This window comes from Trichogramma pretiosum, unplaced genomic scaffold (genome assembly GCF_000599845.2).
Source record: "Trichogramma pretiosum strain Unisexual culture from Peru unplaced genomic scaffold, Tpre_2.0 scaffold145, whole genome shotgun sequence".
NCBI lineage: Eukaryota > Metazoa > Arthropoda > Insecta > Hymenoptera > Trichogrammatidae > Trichogramma > Trichogramma pretiosum.
In genome coordinates, this window is record NW_019640819.1 from 100,288 (window position 1) to 118,887 (window position 18,600).

General features: G+C 39.3%; 2 protein-coding genes across 3 annotated transcripts; both read right to left on the minus strand.

Moving 5' to 3' along the window:
- Nucleotides 1–8,390: 8,390 nt before the first annotated feature.
- Nucleotides 8,391–12,773, minus strand: LOC106656929 (myosin light chain alkali). Of its 2 annotated transcripts, XM_014378127.2 has the most exons (6): nucleotides 12,569–12,772; nucleotides 12,419–12,446; nucleotides 10,474–10,782; nucleotides 10,296–10,382; nucleotides 9,609–9,688; nucleotides 8,391–8,957 (listed from the first exon to the last, which is right to left on the minus strand). In XM_014378127.2, the coding sequence occupies exons 1-5, from the start codon at nucleotides 12,569–12,571 to the stop codon at nucleotides 9,657–9,659; spliced, it is 459 nt and encodes a 152-aa protein (XP_014233613.1). In that variant the 5' UTR covers nucleotides 12,572–12,772; the 3' UTR covers nucleotides 8,391–8,957; nucleotides 9,609–9,656. The 2 variants fall into 2 exon arrangements, with proteins under 2 accessions (XP_014233613.1, XP_014233612.1); XM_014378126.2 differs by lacking the exon at nucleotides 9,609–9,688 and having other exon boundaries at nucleotides 12,569–12,773.
- A 1,475-nt stretch (nucleotides 12,774–14,248) lies between these two features.
- On the minus strand, nucleotides 14,249–15,292 carry LOC106656882 (ribonuclease T2-like). Its single transcript, XM_014378038.2, has 3 exons — nucleotides 15,222–15,292; nucleotides 14,567–15,149; nucleotides 14,249–14,483 (listed from the first exon to the last, which is right to left on the minus strand). Exons 1-3 carry the CDS (start codon nucleotides 15,290–15,292, stop codon nucleotides 14,319–14,321), a joined length of 819 nt encoding a protein of 272 aa, XP_014233524.1. The 3' UTR covers nucleotides 14,249–14,318.
- Between the last annotated feature and the right edge of the window lie 3,308 nt (nucleotides 15,293–18,600).

An 18,600-nucleotide genomic window follows, 5' to 3' on the forward strand; every position in this document is an offset into this window, starting at 1 on the left:
ATACGCAAGCTCGTTGAACGAGGGACGGTCATTACAGGACACTTAACGTGATTGAACGTCGTAAATTTGAATGCGATGACTGCATCTATACTTGTGAAATCGTCAACTACCTTAATTCGAGATCAAGTATATTTTGTTACAAATATTTTAATACCCTATTATTAATTAACTTTCTAACGGTCTCTAATCATGCAAAACTCAACAAATAAAAAAATTCATCCTCGTCGGGTAACTTTCATATCGACGCAAGCAAAAGTAGAAATAGATCTACACTCTCTACAGTATCGGCCGAAGGAAACCAAAAAAAAGGCTCTCTCTCTATCCGATCGAACACAGTTCTTTCTTTTTTGAAACAGCTAACTATCTCGCGGTGAAGTTCAAAAAAAGCAAAACAAAAAAAAAGAAGAATAATTCGATATCCACTCGTCGTCACTGTTATCCAACGACCACAGCAGCAGCAGCAGCAGCAGCAAAATAAAGAAGCTTCCAGTATCAATTACCATTATAAGCCATATGCGCTATACCAGAGCTTAATAGCATTACATTTTATAAAAAAAAGTCCGAGTATCGTCGGACAAGATGTCCAGAGCAAACAAAAGACGCGTACCTTAGGTATATATACACTTTGTAGGCTCGCGACATTATTACAGGTAAGTATCGTGCAAAAAAAAATGTCTTCGATGCGACCCGCGCTGTATCTTATAATGCACATATAACACACATAGATATATATCGTATCAGCGCGTCGGTGAGCATGGGACGAAGCCCTATAACAACGTCGTCGAAGTCGTCGCGCGTGTTCGCGACAAAAACGCTTTGATACTAGGCTGCTGTCTGACGTCTTGCGAAAGCTCGAGCTCTGTATACATATTGCATGTATATAGGTAAGTGTGTATAGGTACTCCCTATCGCATTATAAAATCTTTTTGAATCGTCAACCGCTACTGCTGCTGCTGCTGCTGGTCTGCAGTCTTTTGTCGGTGTGCTATACGTCTATTTAAATTCAAAGTTGTACGTAGCACGCATCGATCGTTCGAAGAAGCTATATCTACCTCGAGTTCGCGTTTTGGATCATTAGGCATTTAGCGTCCAGCTGCCTCCGCGCAGCGCGCACATGGGTGGGTTCTATGACTTGTGTTCGCTTATGTGGGCGATGATCGAGATCCGCGCGCGGATCCGTGAACTTATGTCGATGTACAGATCGGTAATTCGATCGCGCGCTCCAATCGCTGTAAAATCGATCGACGATCAGTCACGCCAAGACGCAGATCGTAGCAGTTTCGTATACGTGCGCGCGTTATTACATTATGTGTATGTGTAGGTATATGAGAGAGGGACCGCACCCACGAAATATGTATACGGACTCGAAACCGGCGCGATTATTATTTTTTTTTTTATCGGGGGTACATATAGGAGAGATTCGATTTGATGTGGTGTGGCTATGCGAGGCATCGCAAAGTTTATTCTTGCTTAAAAAATTCGATGGAAAAAGTGATCGAAACGCCCTTTTTATATCGAATTCGAATTTTTTTCGGGTTTAAGTTCCGTTCGAGCACTTGACTCGCGTTATTGTTTCTGGCATAACGTCGCGTTTTTGTAGTCGAGTATCTCGTGGAATCGACGTCGAAACTTTTATTGTCCTTCGTTGAAAGAATAAGCACTGCACTGCTCATAGATACATGGATACATGGATTATTCAGGAGAATTTTTTTTTCACTTATCGAAGCGCAGCCTCTTCATAAAGTTATCGACAAAGATTGTATTTTTCACCAAAAGGGGTTGGCGAATATGACGCTTCGAGCCCCTTTAATGCTTTGTTTTGGGGACGATGCTTTTCTGAGCGAAGAGAGAGATTGGTGCGTCGAGGGCTTGTGCGCGACCGGAAGTACAAAGGAAACTGAAAGTTGCGATCGATCTGTGGCCGATAATTTTTTTTTTTAGCTACTTCTTCAATTCACTTCATGAATACCTACGTTGGCAATTTTTTCGTTGAAATGAATATTTAATAATAACTTCACAGTGATATTCAAACGGTTCGTTGTATATCGAATGATAAAAAAAAAGTATTTTAGCGCGAATATATACTTATGGGTGATTTGCAAAATAGTTGCTATAATTATGGTGTCACTGCGTTAAAATAGCATTTAGAATACAAAAATAATAATCGAGACAATATTACAGTACTTATGCAGTACTCATACAGTAATGTTGACTTTGCCACTTGCAGATTTACAGCTTAAAGCATTGTAGCCATCTAGCGGTGGAAACTCAATCTATGGTATTATCGCGAAATAGTAAAATTGTCATTTGATGATTTGAAAAATATACTAAAACAGAAAAGCCGTCAAAAATTTAATTGATATTTGTTGACACTTTGAAAACATTTTTTACAGCCACTTTTCAACTATTAACGTTGAGCATTTCTACCAGCTGATTGATACATTAACATCAACTATTCTCTACATTTAATTTCTCCAGTTTGCGTTCGCATAAAATCAAGTATACACGAATCGCGAATTGTATAATATCTATCCGAACACGAAACTCTCTCTGCGTCGTATTGCTCTTCTCTCTTTCTCTGTATGCCGTGTATCGTATCGATTCGACCGACGAGCGAGAGAGTCTGCGGCGCTTGGTATATACACTACTCTCGGTGCGTCGACCGATAAAAGAGCCTACAGCAGCAGCAGCAGCAGCAGCATAGGCACTTTGCACCGCGAGCTTTATATACATCGCCTGCAACAATGCGCGCTGCGGCTCGCTCGCGTACATAATACGAAAAAAATATACGCGCGCGTCTAATGCTCCAGCTTTTGCTCTCTTAATACTCTGTTTTATTCGCGCTGTCTACTCGGGCGCGCGTGCTTTAGGCTCTTTTTTTTCTCTCTCTCTCTCTTCCTCTTTTGTGGCAGCTATGAATGATACTATAGGGGGTGATGCTCTTTACATATTGCTCTTTTTTTTCTATCCGCGTTTATAAGTTGAGTTCCATAACTGCGAGCGTGTACTACTCGATGAATGCAAAACGCGCGACATCCGCAATAAGCCATGGCCTTTAGCTTATGCACTATACGTGTACTACTATCGTATATAATGTGCCCCGGTCCCGATTGACGCGTATATATACGCGTATGACCATTTGAATCTAGATCTAGCCGCAAGGTCGCTCACACACATGCGTATGTAGCTGCACCGACGCATATACAGTCTCATAGGCTCGAGTGCCGCACAGCTTATCAGGCGTTCAAACTATTGCATAACTTTTAAATATAATAAAAGTTGTCGCGTGCGTGTATACGTGTGTGTGCGAGAAAGATATAGATAGGTCCCCCCCTTCCACTTTGCAGCTACAGCTGTCTATCTATCTGTCGGTGCGAAATAAAAAAGACGAGACCGAGAATAGGCTACACGGTGTCTGATATATTATTATATATATTCCGTCTAATGTATCTACACGTTGCAGTTTCGTGAACCGGTGAACTCGATTTGGCGAGGTAAAATGTGCAACGTCGCGACTACGACTCCGCACCGATCAACTTTTTACATAATGTAAATAAATATACGAATATTCGAGCTACGCATATAGCGTTCAAGCCTTGCATCATTATTTTATCGCGTAAATTTTCGAACTACGTGCAAACCCTCGTGCACTCCATATATACACATACAGACGCAGTTTTTTTGTACGCATCCTTTTGAAGGGTCATCGGGTTAAACCGAGCGCGAGCATACGAGAGAGAGAGAGACAAGGGTCGCAGCACGTGCTTGACTGCGCGCGACTCGCACGAGCTTTTAGCCGAAGATAAAAGGATGTACGTCGGAAGAAAAGCGACGAGGCAAAAAAGCCTCGTCGGTCGTCGGTCGATGAATGTACGCGCAAGGACGACGACATCCCTCTTCTTCATCGGGAGCTTTCCCCCTTGCGTATATGCGTGCAGCAGCGAGCCTCGAACTCGAGACGGCGCGTTTAGCGAATATAAACACTCGCGTGCGCGCCGTATTTTCAATTATAAGAATGAATGAATTTAAATTGGGGATAAAAAAAATTTGCGAGGAGTGATATGTTATAACGGTGCTTTGTATTTTATACAATTATTTTGACTTTGCGATTTGCAGATTTGTTATGAGATAAGATTGTGTGATGAGATAAGTTTGGACTTTCCACACCATGATTTGACTTATACGATTATTTGTACTTTGCCACTTGCAGATTTACAGAGAAAAGTTACTCGCCATCTAGTGGTGGAAGCTTAAATTATCCCAGTCCAAAACGGCTATGAGAACCGGCCCGAATGTGTTGAAAGGATATAGTAATACATTTTAAAACGTTCCAAATCGACGTACTCAATGTGAATGGATGTTGAGAATCGATCGTAGAACGCAAACGAAAATCTGGTTGCAAGAGAATCATATATATCGGGTCAATTGAAAATTATGATCTGCTTTTCGGACGCAGACGATCGTGTATAAAAAAAAAAGAAGAAGTTCGGTCGCGCTGAAGCGAAATAGGAGAGAAGAGGTCATCGAACGTGCGCGCCTCGTTCGAATTACCAATGTATAACATCTTGGCAAGGCGCATGGACTAGCTGCTCTCGCAGGCCAGAAAGATAGACACACATATATATAAGAGCTCGTCGCGATACGGCAGCCATCGTCTCGACGGTCCATTATACGAAACTAATAGAGAATATACAACGTAATAAATATAGCCAGGCGTCGATAACGCGAATCTAAGTTCAAAATTGTGCATCGACTCGAATGTCACGCGTGCATATACTCGTGAAAGTCGAAAGAGCAGCAGCAGCGACTTTTTTGCCGCATTCCGTAACACTACAGCGCAGCATCTTGCACCTAGAGAGAGAGAGAGAGAGAGATACCACGTCGATTTCATTGATTTCTGCTACAGCTCTCAGCCATGCGGATCATACGAGTGTCTCTGCGTCACGTGTGCAGCGCTTTCATTACTGCTTTCGCGATCCTCCGTCAATACCTATATAATTGTTGCGGCGCGCGCGATACATAGTCGAAGTCAACGAGCGAGTTTCAACTTTGCCCGTAGCAGAGCTTCGTGACTTTTCCTTTCGTACGTATTATTATTATACACCGGTGTAAACGATCTATCGCCGAGTGCTCAAAAAGACGACCAAGTTTCTCGAGCTAATATTTGATCGAAAAACAATCCACGCGTCGTTCGCTAATTGCGCGCGAGCCTATATACACATGCGAACGAGAGTATAACACAATTGCACAACTCCACTCGACGACTGCATAAGAAGAAACCACCCACGCCTATGTACATGCGCTAACTCGAAGTTTCTCTTGGTTGCTGCAGCTCTCTGCGATATGTACATACGCCTAGTCGGCAGTTCAACGAGCTTAATGTATTCCGACGCTTCTGCGCTGTGTAATTACACGCGAAAGAAAAAAAAGGAGTAGAGGAGATAAAAAGTCCATCGATTGATAGGTGTAGATTTCCACTCAAAGTTCCTAGCGAGCAATTAAAGCGTCTCGAGTGAAACACATGCATCGCATTCGCATTTCATCTATAAGTACACACGTGTGCGCATTATATTATCTCGATTAGTTCGCGTACTATAGCCTAGTTAAATATCGCACTGCGTTACATCGCATATAATAAAGCACATTCATTCGTTAACCGAATAATATCGCATGATACACGATGAATATATAATAAAATCCGCAGCACGTTTTACCGTGTAAAATGATATTCGAGCGTCGACACGAACACAAGTCCGCTTAAGCGATTCGATGTACCTAAAAAACTTTTTCATCGCTCCGTACTGCGATGTAATAATAATTTCATACGTAATATTAATAGCGAATCGACGCGCCGTCGAGCTTTTTGCAAAGTTTATAAACACGCTCTCCTTTACCTGCATTAGCGATCGCAATGTAATAACGACAAAGCCGCGCACAAAGTTTATCGTGCTCGGTTTTCGAGCGTCAATTAAGAGAGCCTCGGCGAAGTGCGAAATAATCGAATCTGTCGTGCGCACGAATTTCATTATCATTATATTATATATTTCTTCGTTCTCAACGTTTATTGGTCGCGAGGCTTCGTTAACGATAAATCAGATGAAAAGAAAAGAAGAAAAGCAGTCCGTGCTACGCAGGCGTGGTACCCTGACGGACGAGCAACAGATAAACTATACGCACCGCTGATAATTCACGAACGCCGAGAGCGTCATTACGACATACTCTCGTAACGTACATGCAATTTGCACGACAACAACGCGACACATATAATATAGATGCAAAAAGTCGACCTCGCGTTGTTGTTGTTGTTTTTTTTTTTGTTCGGCGTCGATAGATACGCAGCATCTTTCCCTCTGCTCTGTTTTACCGCACTGCATGCGCGGATATGTACCTCTCCGTACACACGACATTTCCAGAATCTCTTCATCGATCGTCGTCGCGTCGCTCGCTCCAGCATCCCCCGTTTGCGTGCGTATATATATATAGTACGTACGATGCGTATATACACGCTCGACGAGAGGACGAGAGAAGAAAGAGACGAAGAGCTTGCGAGGGGTTATGTCGGTGGCGTGGATTCAGGATCTTGCAGGATCGAAACAATGTATTTTTAGCGAGAAAAAATTACGAGCTTCAAGTCCCGACAGCGACTTCGACATCCAACTTCTCGTTCGGTTATGTTTTTCACAATACGTTTTCTAGCGCAGCGCGTCGAGTCTTTGACTCGCTCTAACGAGCGCCCAATTCGAAAATCTCGTCGTGGCTGCCAAAACGCCCTCCGATCGCAATAATAAAAGCTCACGAGCTTCGGCCGAAAATATAGCCCGACGCACAAAGCTCGCAGAGCGAGAGAACACCCGGGAGGACGAACGGGAGAGGGTGGCGCAAGCTCACCTGTTTGCGGCGAGTTGGAGCTTGCAGCAGCGAGCTTTGCGGCAGCCTCCCCCAGCTTCCGCTGCACGTCCGTCATTGCTCCGCTGCGTTGCGTACCACTCGCACTGGAAATACGAAAACTTTCGGACCTTTGTTTTGTTTTTTGTTTTTTTTTTTGTTTGGTATCCCGTCGCACAAAGTTGCCACACAGTTGATTCACCAAAAAAAAAAAGAAAAGTCGCTCAGCGTCGCGCACGACGATCGACTGCTGCGCTCTTCTGTAACGCCGTGCGTGTGTGGGTATTATTATTATTATTATTCTTATAATGTACGCTGCGCGCGCCAGGAACAAAGTATATACGTGCGCTGCAACGCGATTCTGCTGACTGACGAGGTACTGCTGCTGCTGCTGCTGCTGCTGCGGGCCCGGCTCTGTCTCTCTTTCTCTCTCTCTCGCTCTATCTCGCTCGCACTGCACCGCACACGGGTGTAGATACACTCTGTGTGCAAAGGTGTATGTATAGGTATATACAGGCGCGATATACGTAGGATAGGTGTGTATTATGAAGGCAGCGACGCCCGATACTACTTGGTCTTTTTCCCTCTCGCTCGCGCTGCGCATTGGATACTGCGCTCGTTTATTGCGAGCCTGTTTCTCGGCTACTTATATGTACTGCCTGCCGTTGTTGTTTGATGTTGTCATAATTGTTATTGATAGTAGACGTCGTCGTCGTTGTCGTTACTTGAATCGCAATGATCGTAATGAGTAGCCGGTAATTCCGACGCGCTACTGTCATTAACTTTAGCTACGTGTTATTATGTAAATTATTATTTAATAGATTGAAATGATATACCGACTCTGAAATGTTTTATTGAGTCATAGTTTCTCGAGAGTAGTAAGAAGTAGCGTAGATTTTCTTTCGGATAAGAACTGCGTATAGTCGAAGCAATTATTTTGAATGAAGTTCACCGTGGAGGTACTTGACTGCTGCGTTGAACTCGAGATGAAAGCTCCCTGCCGTATCGGCCTTCAAAAATGCCAGTCTCTGTTTTGCGACATCGCGTAAGCGCTCGCGAGGCAAACATCGAGTGGTATTACATTTTCTTTGCTTGCATTGGAAAAAAAAGAAAATGAATTTGTGAATAGGCAACCTTAAGCTAATCGCGAAAAAAGAATTTGCCTTCCACAGTAAGCTAGTTCATTATATATCTGAAGATCCAAATAATATTTTGATTAAAAAGTTAACATTTTTAAACTGAAGAATGAGCTAAAAAAAGCTCTTGCAGAAATGAGGGTAAATATCCAACAACAGCAATTTATAAATTATATCATATTTATATATTTTTTAATAACATTATCGTGCACTTTTTCAAGGTGCATTATTTTTGTATAGCCCATACACACGATTGTTCATAGTTTTCTTTCTTTTTCTGCATATCTTTGTGCGCATGTCAATGACATTGAATCTTGTATAGTGTCATATTATAATAAACTTAAATTATAAATCAAATAATACTCCGGGTGTTTTTTCCAGAATTTTATTATAAACATCGATTAATTATCGATATATATTTATATAGTAGATCATAATATGCGTGAGTCGATACAATAATAAGTTTGACAAATGAATGAATGAAAATTAAAGTAAGTGGTCAATGAAAATTAATTTAATTCGATGACACGTCGACAATGAAAAAAGTTTTCTCTTCATTGCCTCGGTCACGCGTAGTGGAAATGCTGTATATTTTCATATTATTATTTGGCTTTTGATTTCTTTTTTTTTCATAACATATACATAAATTTTGCTGATAAATAAATAATAACACTTGATTACTTAAAAACGAATAGAATTCTTGAGTGACGGCCGAACACCGATGGGGCGGCGTTCGACCGGTCAATTAAACAACGAAATAATAAATGACGATGATGAATATGGTAATAAACGATTTTTGTGTTTATTTTCTTTATTTTTTATTTTGTAATTGTGCTCCTCTCTTGATAGTCATAATGTCGCTCTCATACAAACGGTGTCAAGTGTGTTCTTATTCGGCTCCTTCTACGGCTCTTTCGCACAATCGTTTTAGGAACGCTGAAAATAGATATTTGACATAATATTAATACCCCATATTTCTGTGTGTATGCGTGACTATGGTCTCGCGACGTTTTTGCGTATGCTCGCAATTTTATTATAGAATCGTTGCGAGACACAATTGCATTATGCAAAAAAAAGAGAGACGAGCCACGATAAACGATTACAATTAAAAAAAAAAGCAGAATAGACATTGAAATGTTAGAACAAAGAGAAAAAAACATATATACGTATAAATGTAACATATAGGCACATGTATAACATCGAGAGACATTTAAAGACAGAGAGATATAAATATAAACGTATGAATGATATTTATAAATACTGAGAATGTGTAAATATAGAGATAGTTTTCGTTATAAGCGAGAGCGATTGAGGTCAGTTTTTTTGCGGGCTTTCCTCCTCTGCTGCTGCTGCTGCTGCTGCTGTGGCGATGTCGTGCTGCTCCTGTGTAAATATTTGCCAATTGGACAGAATAGACAAGAAGCCAAAAGCGCAAATTTTTTTATAATTTCGTCGTAACGCATTCTGCGAGACATTCAAATTTGAATACGCACAAGAGCGTAAAACTTCGAAAAAGCCAGAAAATAACAAACAAGAAGCGAAGCGATAGCAGCGTTTGTAAGGATAGAACTACTGGGGATTACTCACGGTTGAGGGCTCGATGACTTTTGGTTGATACGCTTATTTTTATCCAGCTTATGGTGCAGACATGAGTTTCTTTACGAAGGCTGTAAAAGTACAATCAGGGATGTCATAAACATGGGGTTCACTTGAAAATTAAAAAAAAAAAACTTAAGTCGCGATTTCGGGGTCTTGTTGTGTACGTGGGCGATCTCCTTTCCTTGAACTGTTTGAATTAGATTTTACAAAATACTTTTTACAAAATATTACATTACAGGATGATACAAAAAGTAATTTTCATGAGAGTTTTACAAACTAATAAATCTAGATTTTAAGTGGAAAAATTTAAGGCATGCACAATATTTAACAACAATTTATGAATAAATTATTCAACTTTTTTAAACTAAGGAAAAGTATCTACTTTTTTTTAAACATGTCGATGAATCAATCCATTATTTATCAATTACAAATAAATAGGTGAATTTTTAAAACGATGATAAATCGTAAACTATTATATACCAACTACCAACAATCTTCTAAACAATAAAAAAAATATGGGATACAACTATTAATCACTTTCATGGTCATCTATGTGAATAACGGATAAAGAAAAATGTAACATAGGGTCTACTTTTGACATTGAGGGTCAAAGGGATGTATATACCAAGATAATTATAATCGGGTACAACGGAGGGATGAAGAATCTCTACTCACGATCGTATTTGATGAAACCGTCCTCGTCTTCTTCTGGCATGCAATCTCTGGCGATGATTTCGACTTCTTGTTCGGTAAGACGTTCACCTAAAATGAAAAAAAACGAAAAAAAAAACGATAAGTAAAATTTTTCAATTTCATAAGACGATATCCGTATGAAAAAGTAAAGTTTGCTCACCAAGAGTTTGGAGTACGTGCGTCAATTCGGCGAGCAGCATGGTGCCGTTCTCCTGTTTGTCGTAGAGCTTGAGACACTCGATGAAGTCCTCGTAGCATCCCTGATCTTTGTCTTTCTTAACTTGGCTAAAGATTGGAAGGAACTCCTCGAGGGTCATGGTCTTCTCGCCGCGCTTTTTCGTGCCGCCCATCTTCTCGATGGTGGCGTTTGTTGGGTTGACATTGAGGGCGCGCAGTACGTTGCCGAGATCGAAGCAGTCGATGGAGTTCGAACCGTCGGCGTCGTAGATCGAGAAAGCGAATTCTGCCTCTGTGAGGAGCGAAGATGAAAATTATTAAATGATTAGACCAATTTCGGTAAAAATTAGAGAATATTGGAATTGTGTGCGATTGTTGCCCGTCGCCCCCCCCGAAAAAAGGTGTCTGTATAGGTGAGGCCACATGAGAATACAAAAATAACCGTCGTGCACATGTGTAACGCACCACTTATAGTCTCACCTTCTAAGCGATTTTCTACTATCTTAAAATAACTTTTGCGTCAACAGATATGGTTTGTGTATGAAATACGCTCGCGTAAACACGAGTATTTGAAAAAAATTCTGCTCCATTTTTCGGCCATAAACACGAGAGATTTTAATTTTCGGTTTGAAAAGCTCAACTTTTTCAACCCGGAATAAAAGTCCACAGTCGTAGATAATATATTATTTCGAAATAGATCGCAGCTATAATAGTTGGCAATGCCTCGCATTGAATCATCTCGATCTCGCAATATCCGATCGGCTGCCCGAAATATTACGCGATATAATTGTTTACAAACGCGCGTTTCAGGTACGATTTCGTAATTGGAAATGATACATCGAGAGACGTTTGAATTTTATTTTTTTTTCTTTCTCTGCTTCGAGTCATTGGATTTTAAAAGTCCGAGTATCGCAAGTGCGTGCAATTATTTTTAGCCAGTTCCGCCCCACCTAAAACCCCAGAAAACATTAGGCAGCGCGGAGCGGCACACTGGGTCATATAACCACCTAAGCTACCCATATAAGAGCGCAGCCGCCCGTCAGATATTTTTAACGCCGGAATTCGCTATTCCCCGATTGAAACCGTACCGCGCACCGACCGACCGACGAACGGGGCAAGAGAGAGCTTTTTGCGCGTAGCCGATTGCGCAATCGACGACGAGGTTTTTAATATTTTTCAGCTACGCACCACCCACTTCGATGCTTTGATTTTACTCTTTAAATTTCGTAAAAATTATTTTTAGACGATTGCATACTTGGGTTCCATTCTTGATTACATTCTACGAGTAAACTAAGCAACCCACAATATTATCGTCGTAATTTCGCGAGCACAATAAATAGATTTGAATGTATGAATATCATTGACCGAATATAAACACTCTCATCAATTTTAAAAGTTATATAATACTAGTACATGTGAACGAATTTTTGAAAATATCAAAATATACTCGAGGCCATGTATTATCAAATTTATCTCCAGTTATTTGAGACTTTACTCAAAACGTTGTAAAATCAAAAATAAACAAAAATTTTTATTTCTTAGGACTCGAAATTTAGATACCAAAAAAGCTCTGAATATCTTTGAAAAAAATTCTACTTCTTCGTACGCGCACTTGATTTTTGTTCTCTCCTAACAGTAGCACTTTGACTTTTAAATCACCAGAAAAAAAGCTTTTCTCGAGCAATATGTAATCGTCTCAAAAAAACGATCCTCATAGATCACAAATTTTTTTCACTCGATGCATCCGTCGAACGAGATCGAGAAGAAGAACAGCGATTGCGACTGCAAACGTAAGATGAGAAAGATCACTTGCACTTTTTTTCGTATTATTTCGGTACAACAAGCTACCCTTTTTTCGTGTATAAAACTCTCTTTCTCTCTCTCTCTCTCTCTTTTGTGCGAAATATTTTCCATGAATCGGTACTCACTTTCAACTTCCTTGGGTGAGAGATCAGCCTGAAAAATATCGAAAACGAGTATTTTTTTAGTTACTTTTTATTGCCAGAGAATTGAGAAAATTAATACGTTGTCGAGTTTTAGCGAAAGAAGAGAAAAGAATTCTGGAAGCCAAGACTCACCATGATGTCTGCTGTGTGTGTGTGTGTGTTCTGTCTGGTAACTGGATGTACACCCAACTGAGCTGGAACGAGAAGTGCCGAGCAGCAAAAAGCTCACCCGATCGCGCTTATTTGTATCGTCGCACGAGATGGCGCTCCGTACGCGCCGAGCTTTTTAGCAGGAATATATCTTGAGAAGCTATCGGCTACGACTGGCGATCGCTCGCTTACAACACACACCGAAGAGAGAAACTCCCGGGCAGACGGAAAAGCCGCGCGCTTGATTCTTATTCTCGTTGATTGTATAAATATAAACGCAAACGCCCAACGTAGTCGACGTCGTCGTCGTCGTCGTAGTCGTAGCCGTGTAAACGTTCCAAAAATTGCCTTGAGAAACCTTGCTTGCCGCGTGCGTGCGAGAGTGAATGCGTGTGTGGGACTCGAAACTATTTTTCTTGCCGTCGATAAATAATAATAACCGCAAGAGAGAGACCCATACTCGCGCTCAGCTGATTCTAAAACGGTATTGTAATGTAAAGAGTGAGAAAAGAGAGAATGAAACGCGCGAATTTTCGGGGGGGGGCTTATTTTCAACAATTATTCCGGTGCTTAGAGTTAACCTTGACCCACTTTCGAATTAAATGCGCGATTGTAGTATTCAACCTCTTGGAACTGTTTAATTACTGCCCTCGTGATGTTTTCCGAATCATTTGTTAATTTTGATTAAAAAAATGTAGAATGAAAATCGGTAATTCTATTCTTATATCGGTCAAAAGTTCTCCGCCCACGCATCTGACCTGAGAATTCCTCAGCTTTTACTCATTTTAACTAATACTCGACAAAATTTCGCACAAATGCACATAATTTATAATCAGTCTTTTCTTGAATAGATAATCAAACTTCTAATCAAAAAATACCGATCAAATCACGCTTTAGTCACCGATTATCGGAAATTGATTAGAAATTGCCATTTCATTTACAAATTGTACAATCATCTATGTGTATTAATTTATATCTCAAAAATATTCGAATCGCCAAACGAGCTCGACTTTGAAAAAAAAATGGGCTTTGCGCGTCTATTTTTAGGGCGCACATCATCTATTTCCGTGTTCACGAAAGAGCGAACTATCCGAATAGCGAAATTTCTGCTGGTGATTGTTTATTATCAAACATTGTTTTATTTTCTGAACTTTCGAACCGGCTTATCCGTAGCAGCACCATCATCGTGTCAGCGCAAAAAAAATTTTTCTCTCATTTCTTCATATTGACCTCGATCAAGTTTAAACAGTGGCATCCGCTCTTTTCTATTTATGGTATACGTGTTATTTCAGTGAAGTAATTTGACTGACAATCAGTGTTACCGAAATCTTTGACAAATATATGTACGTTGATGTGAGAGATATAGGTGCTTGGTCGATGGAGTGTATTCACTTGAAAAATGTCTTTATTGATCAAATCTCTGATTTTTATTTTATTCTTACAAAATCAATAATTATGACTAAAAATGTAATTCGTTATAAAAATAATTTTTGCGTTTTCTAATCGCTATATACTTTTATTTAAAATTGTACAAAAAATCACCTAATATTAACACAGCTGTACACGTCACGTTTTTTTACTACGCTAATAAAAAATAATAACGTTACGTACAAAAGTTATGAAACGCTCGTTTTGACGAATTAACTTTTTTTTTCGACCGAGAAATACTTTTCAAGTTTCGATGAAAATTTTATAACCGCGTGAAATAAAGACTTTACAAATGAGATTCTTTTCATTCGTTTATGACTGTGTTTTTGGTGCATTGATTCGCGTTCTTGGCGTAAGTCAATTTCTTTTTTTTGCTGCACGAGCCCGCGAGTACACCTGTGCAGTTGATCATTTTGAACGATTTGTCCAAGCACAAGTGCACTTCGTTGACGTATTGTTTTCCCGTTGTCTAGAAAAAAAAAGTGATGAAACTCGAAGCTTTTATCTTGCGATTCGCTCAAAAAGTTGAATAATTATATATAAAATGCTTACGGGACTTTTGGCGCACTTGATTTTCGCTTGAGCGCCGTAAGCCTTGACGATCGCATCGTTGAACTCATCGAAATCGTAATGATTGCCGGGCACTACGCCCTGCTTCTCGAGACGATGGCCGACGTTGAATCGCTTCAGGAGCTCGATCGTCCGCTGGAAGTAATTGCGCATGCCGCTGAGCTCGTCCACCCGCATGGCGCACGTGCCGTGCTTCTCCCACTCGTGACGCCAGAAATCGTCCTTGTAGGCGGCCCTCTTCAGATCGGTCCAGTGGTACTCAAGCTGGGCTCGCAGCCCGGCGTCCAGCTGCTCCGCGTCGAAGCGCGCCGTGCGATTGCAGTTGCCCAGGAAGCGGTCCGAGTAGAGATTGCTCGGCCACAGTCCGTGCACGGTCCAGTCCAGGTCGTTCCGCGCCCAGCTGCTGGCGCACGGGCTGCAGCTGCTGTTCTCGGCCTTCCACAGATTGTTCACCTTGTAGCATTGCACCTGTGGCACGACCTGCGCCAGCACGTAGTAATCGAAATCGGTATCGACGATCGTCGCGTCCGCGCCGGCCGGCAGCTTGGGTTTGCGGTACTTTTTGCTGCGTCGAGAGTGGAGTAGTTATGAAAAAAATGAGGTATAGCGGATTCAAAAAATCCTGGGTGGCACTTACGGCAACGAGTCGACCGCGGCGACGAGCAGCGTCAGCAGCGCGGCTATCGACAGTATCGCACGCAACGACATTTCGTATATATAACGATACAATATAGTACACGATTCACCTGCCTCGTAATACTGACTGTGCTGTACGATCGAGCCGCTCAAATTTATACACTTTTATTTTTATTCTTTCTTCTCATTATCTGAGTTGTAATAGCAATTTCATTGCGATATCGTGAACTATTGAAGAATGAAATTGTAATCGGATCAAAATTTATTATATATTCGCTTCTATGTTTTTTGAACTTTTACGTCCTTGTTATGATTCGGTGTGTTCGACGCGTGCACGCACATACGGACGATATTTTGACTGCAGCTCGTCTTTTCGACAAGTGTATAAAATCATTATCGATCGAAAAGGTAATCAATTAGAACAGCCGATTGACATCTTCATTGTTTTGTTTTCGTCACGAAAATTTGGGCGAGATAACAGATCTGCACTTATTGTTTCAGCGGTTTGAAGGCAGCCAAAATCGATATCGTTTCTCCAAAATATTTTCAAATTCAGCGACTGAATACTTCCGATCGGAAGTATCAGATTTTGACGAAAATAAAAATCATAAACAAACAGTTCCGTGCTAATCTTTAAAAAAAAACGCGATCTTCAAATATAAACTTATGAAAAAAGATTCATTTTGCAACTGCGCTCAAATCCCTCTTTGATGTGTCCGGCAAAGGTACATTGGTTGGCTAAATCACAAAGAACTTTTTATTATTAATCATAATTGACTAGAAAGTAATCTGCGCTTGAATAAAATACTTCGTGCTGTTTTTAAATTTTTTATCAGAATATCACGGATGAAAATTGAGTTCACTGCTCCTTCATTTTCGCTCAACTTGAAAATAATTTTTTACGTAAAATCAAGATTTAAACATGTCCGGCTTAGACAAAGAATTTTTTGGTGTACAAATAATCGTTGATATTATACATTGAACGAATATACAAACATATGTTATTTATTTCCGTACCTAACTTGCTAAAGTCATAGGCTAGTCAAGTATCACAACAAAAGGGTTTATTCGTAATATAAAGAGAAAATAAAAATTCATTGCGCAAAAGTTTTTATGCTTATCTCTCACTCCTATCACGTGTTGCAGTAAAATCATAACTTAACAACTTAGAATTCTTTGTATCTACTAAAACCACTCGGGCCACATACTTGACACTCAAACAGAAGTTTCTTGGAAGAAAAAAATATCGCTTCAGAAAGTTTTAGCTTGTTGTTACCTTTCAAGTTAAAATAAAAGTATATGAAATTGAAAATTTATTTAATTCAAGCCGAAAGTTACTTTTTGAAGATCTAATGTTGTGGTTTACCGCATTTTACTATAAACTTTACAGCTTTAGATAATATTTTAGATTATGTTCTTACAAATACCCTACAGTACTGAACCACAGTTTATTTTTGATTTGTAATTATGAAATTCAATATCTGCCTACCTAGTGTTTTTGTTAAAATGTTGAAAAAATTGTTCGTCATAAATCATGCTCGTGAAATCCCTGGATTAGAAAAGTTAATTGAAGAATACTACGCTGGGAGTGCAAAATATCTGATGATGACGCTTCTATGGCCGGGACAAAATCTTCTTTTGCAATATCTTGGTAGATCGTTCATATTATTAAATTTGCTATTAGCTATAATATTTCAGTTGTCTGCCGCACTTGATCTAATCCGGCCGCCAATAAACTGGGAATTGGCTGTACAACATTTTTTCGAACTATCGTTTGTTTTAAACATATTTTCTGCGTACTGCATATCTTGTTTTATTCATGGCGAGGTGATAGTTAAAAGTATTGCACTCAATTTTCACAAAAGTAATATGATTATTTTCAGACGCGAAATGTGACTTCTATTACTGTCAATTTTTGGAATAGTATTACAGATCCGGACCAAAAAATGTTAATGATAAGCTCAACCCAATTTTATCGTAGAATAATGATAGTCAGTAGAGGTTTGACGATACACTGTTAAATTATGATACTACTTATGGACAAAAATTAAAGCAAAATAATCTTTACTTTTAAATAAATAATTATCATTTTATATTCACATAAAAAATAAATGTTTCTTTGCAGTTATGATCTTTACCAGCTTTATAGGATTCGTTATTTCTCTTGTATTCATTCCATATGTTGTGAATTATATCTTTCCAGATAAGTATAGCTTAACACCTAAACTGTGCACCACAGCAGATATTTTTTTCATGGACGAGAAAAAATATTTTTTCTTTGCATTCTTGTATACTTTATTCTATATGATCCTACTGGCTGTTATAGCAGTTTGTCTTCTCAACTTGATAACAATTTTCCTATCTTTTATTCTTACTAGGTTTAAACTTTTGAAGTAGGTTTTTTCATAGTAATTCAAAGTATTGTGCGGCTCAAATTCACATTTATGACACGCGGTCAAGTAGAATCTATCATTATACTGAACATTATTTGAAATAATTTTTTCCAGTTTTCGTTTGGAAAAATTAAGTTTTCTCGTAAAAAGTGATAATCTTCCAAATACTGAATCAATGAATAGAAAGATATATGATGAAGTTCGAAATATATACCAGAGCCACGAGTCTACGATAAAGTAATTTATTACAACATGTCATGAATTATTTCAAATTATATTGCTATATTCATAGGAATTGTTATAGGTACCTTGATAAGCTCCAATATATGGGCAAGAAACTAATGATGATACTGTTTTCGCTGAGTGTAAAAAATTATCCTCTCTTATTCGAGATGATAATTTCATTTACGGCCGTCATATTTTTTGCTTTTTTTATGGCTTATTTCGGACAAATAGTTGTCAATACAAGCGATGATTTTTTTTATAACTGATAAGTGATCGGATCTTGATGCATGGATAATCATTTTAAGGTAATTCTGGTCTCCTTGATTAATTATATGTACCTATTTCCCGTGTAATAAATACTCTGATTCACTTTTCATGTGACACAAAGTCACTCTTTTGTATGTCTTGTTAATAATCATATACACACATACAGGCTGCTTTGCAACTCGGTTCAGAATTCAGAACGCGATTCTTTAAATAATTTGAAAAAAAAGGAACAATCAGAGTAGTCCAGAGTTGATAAATTGCATAATTAAAGCAGAGCTAGATATCAATTTTCCAATTAATCTTCGCTCGTTCAATTAGTCTCTACAATAATTTTTAAGTATTAAATTGGATTTTATTTTTGCAGTTACCTCTGTGGATGGTACGAATTTCCTGTAAACGCTAAACCATACATACTCATGATGATGATTCGAGCACTCAGACCTTGTGAATTTAGTTCCGGCTCATTTATGATTCTTAAACTGAATTATGAAAATT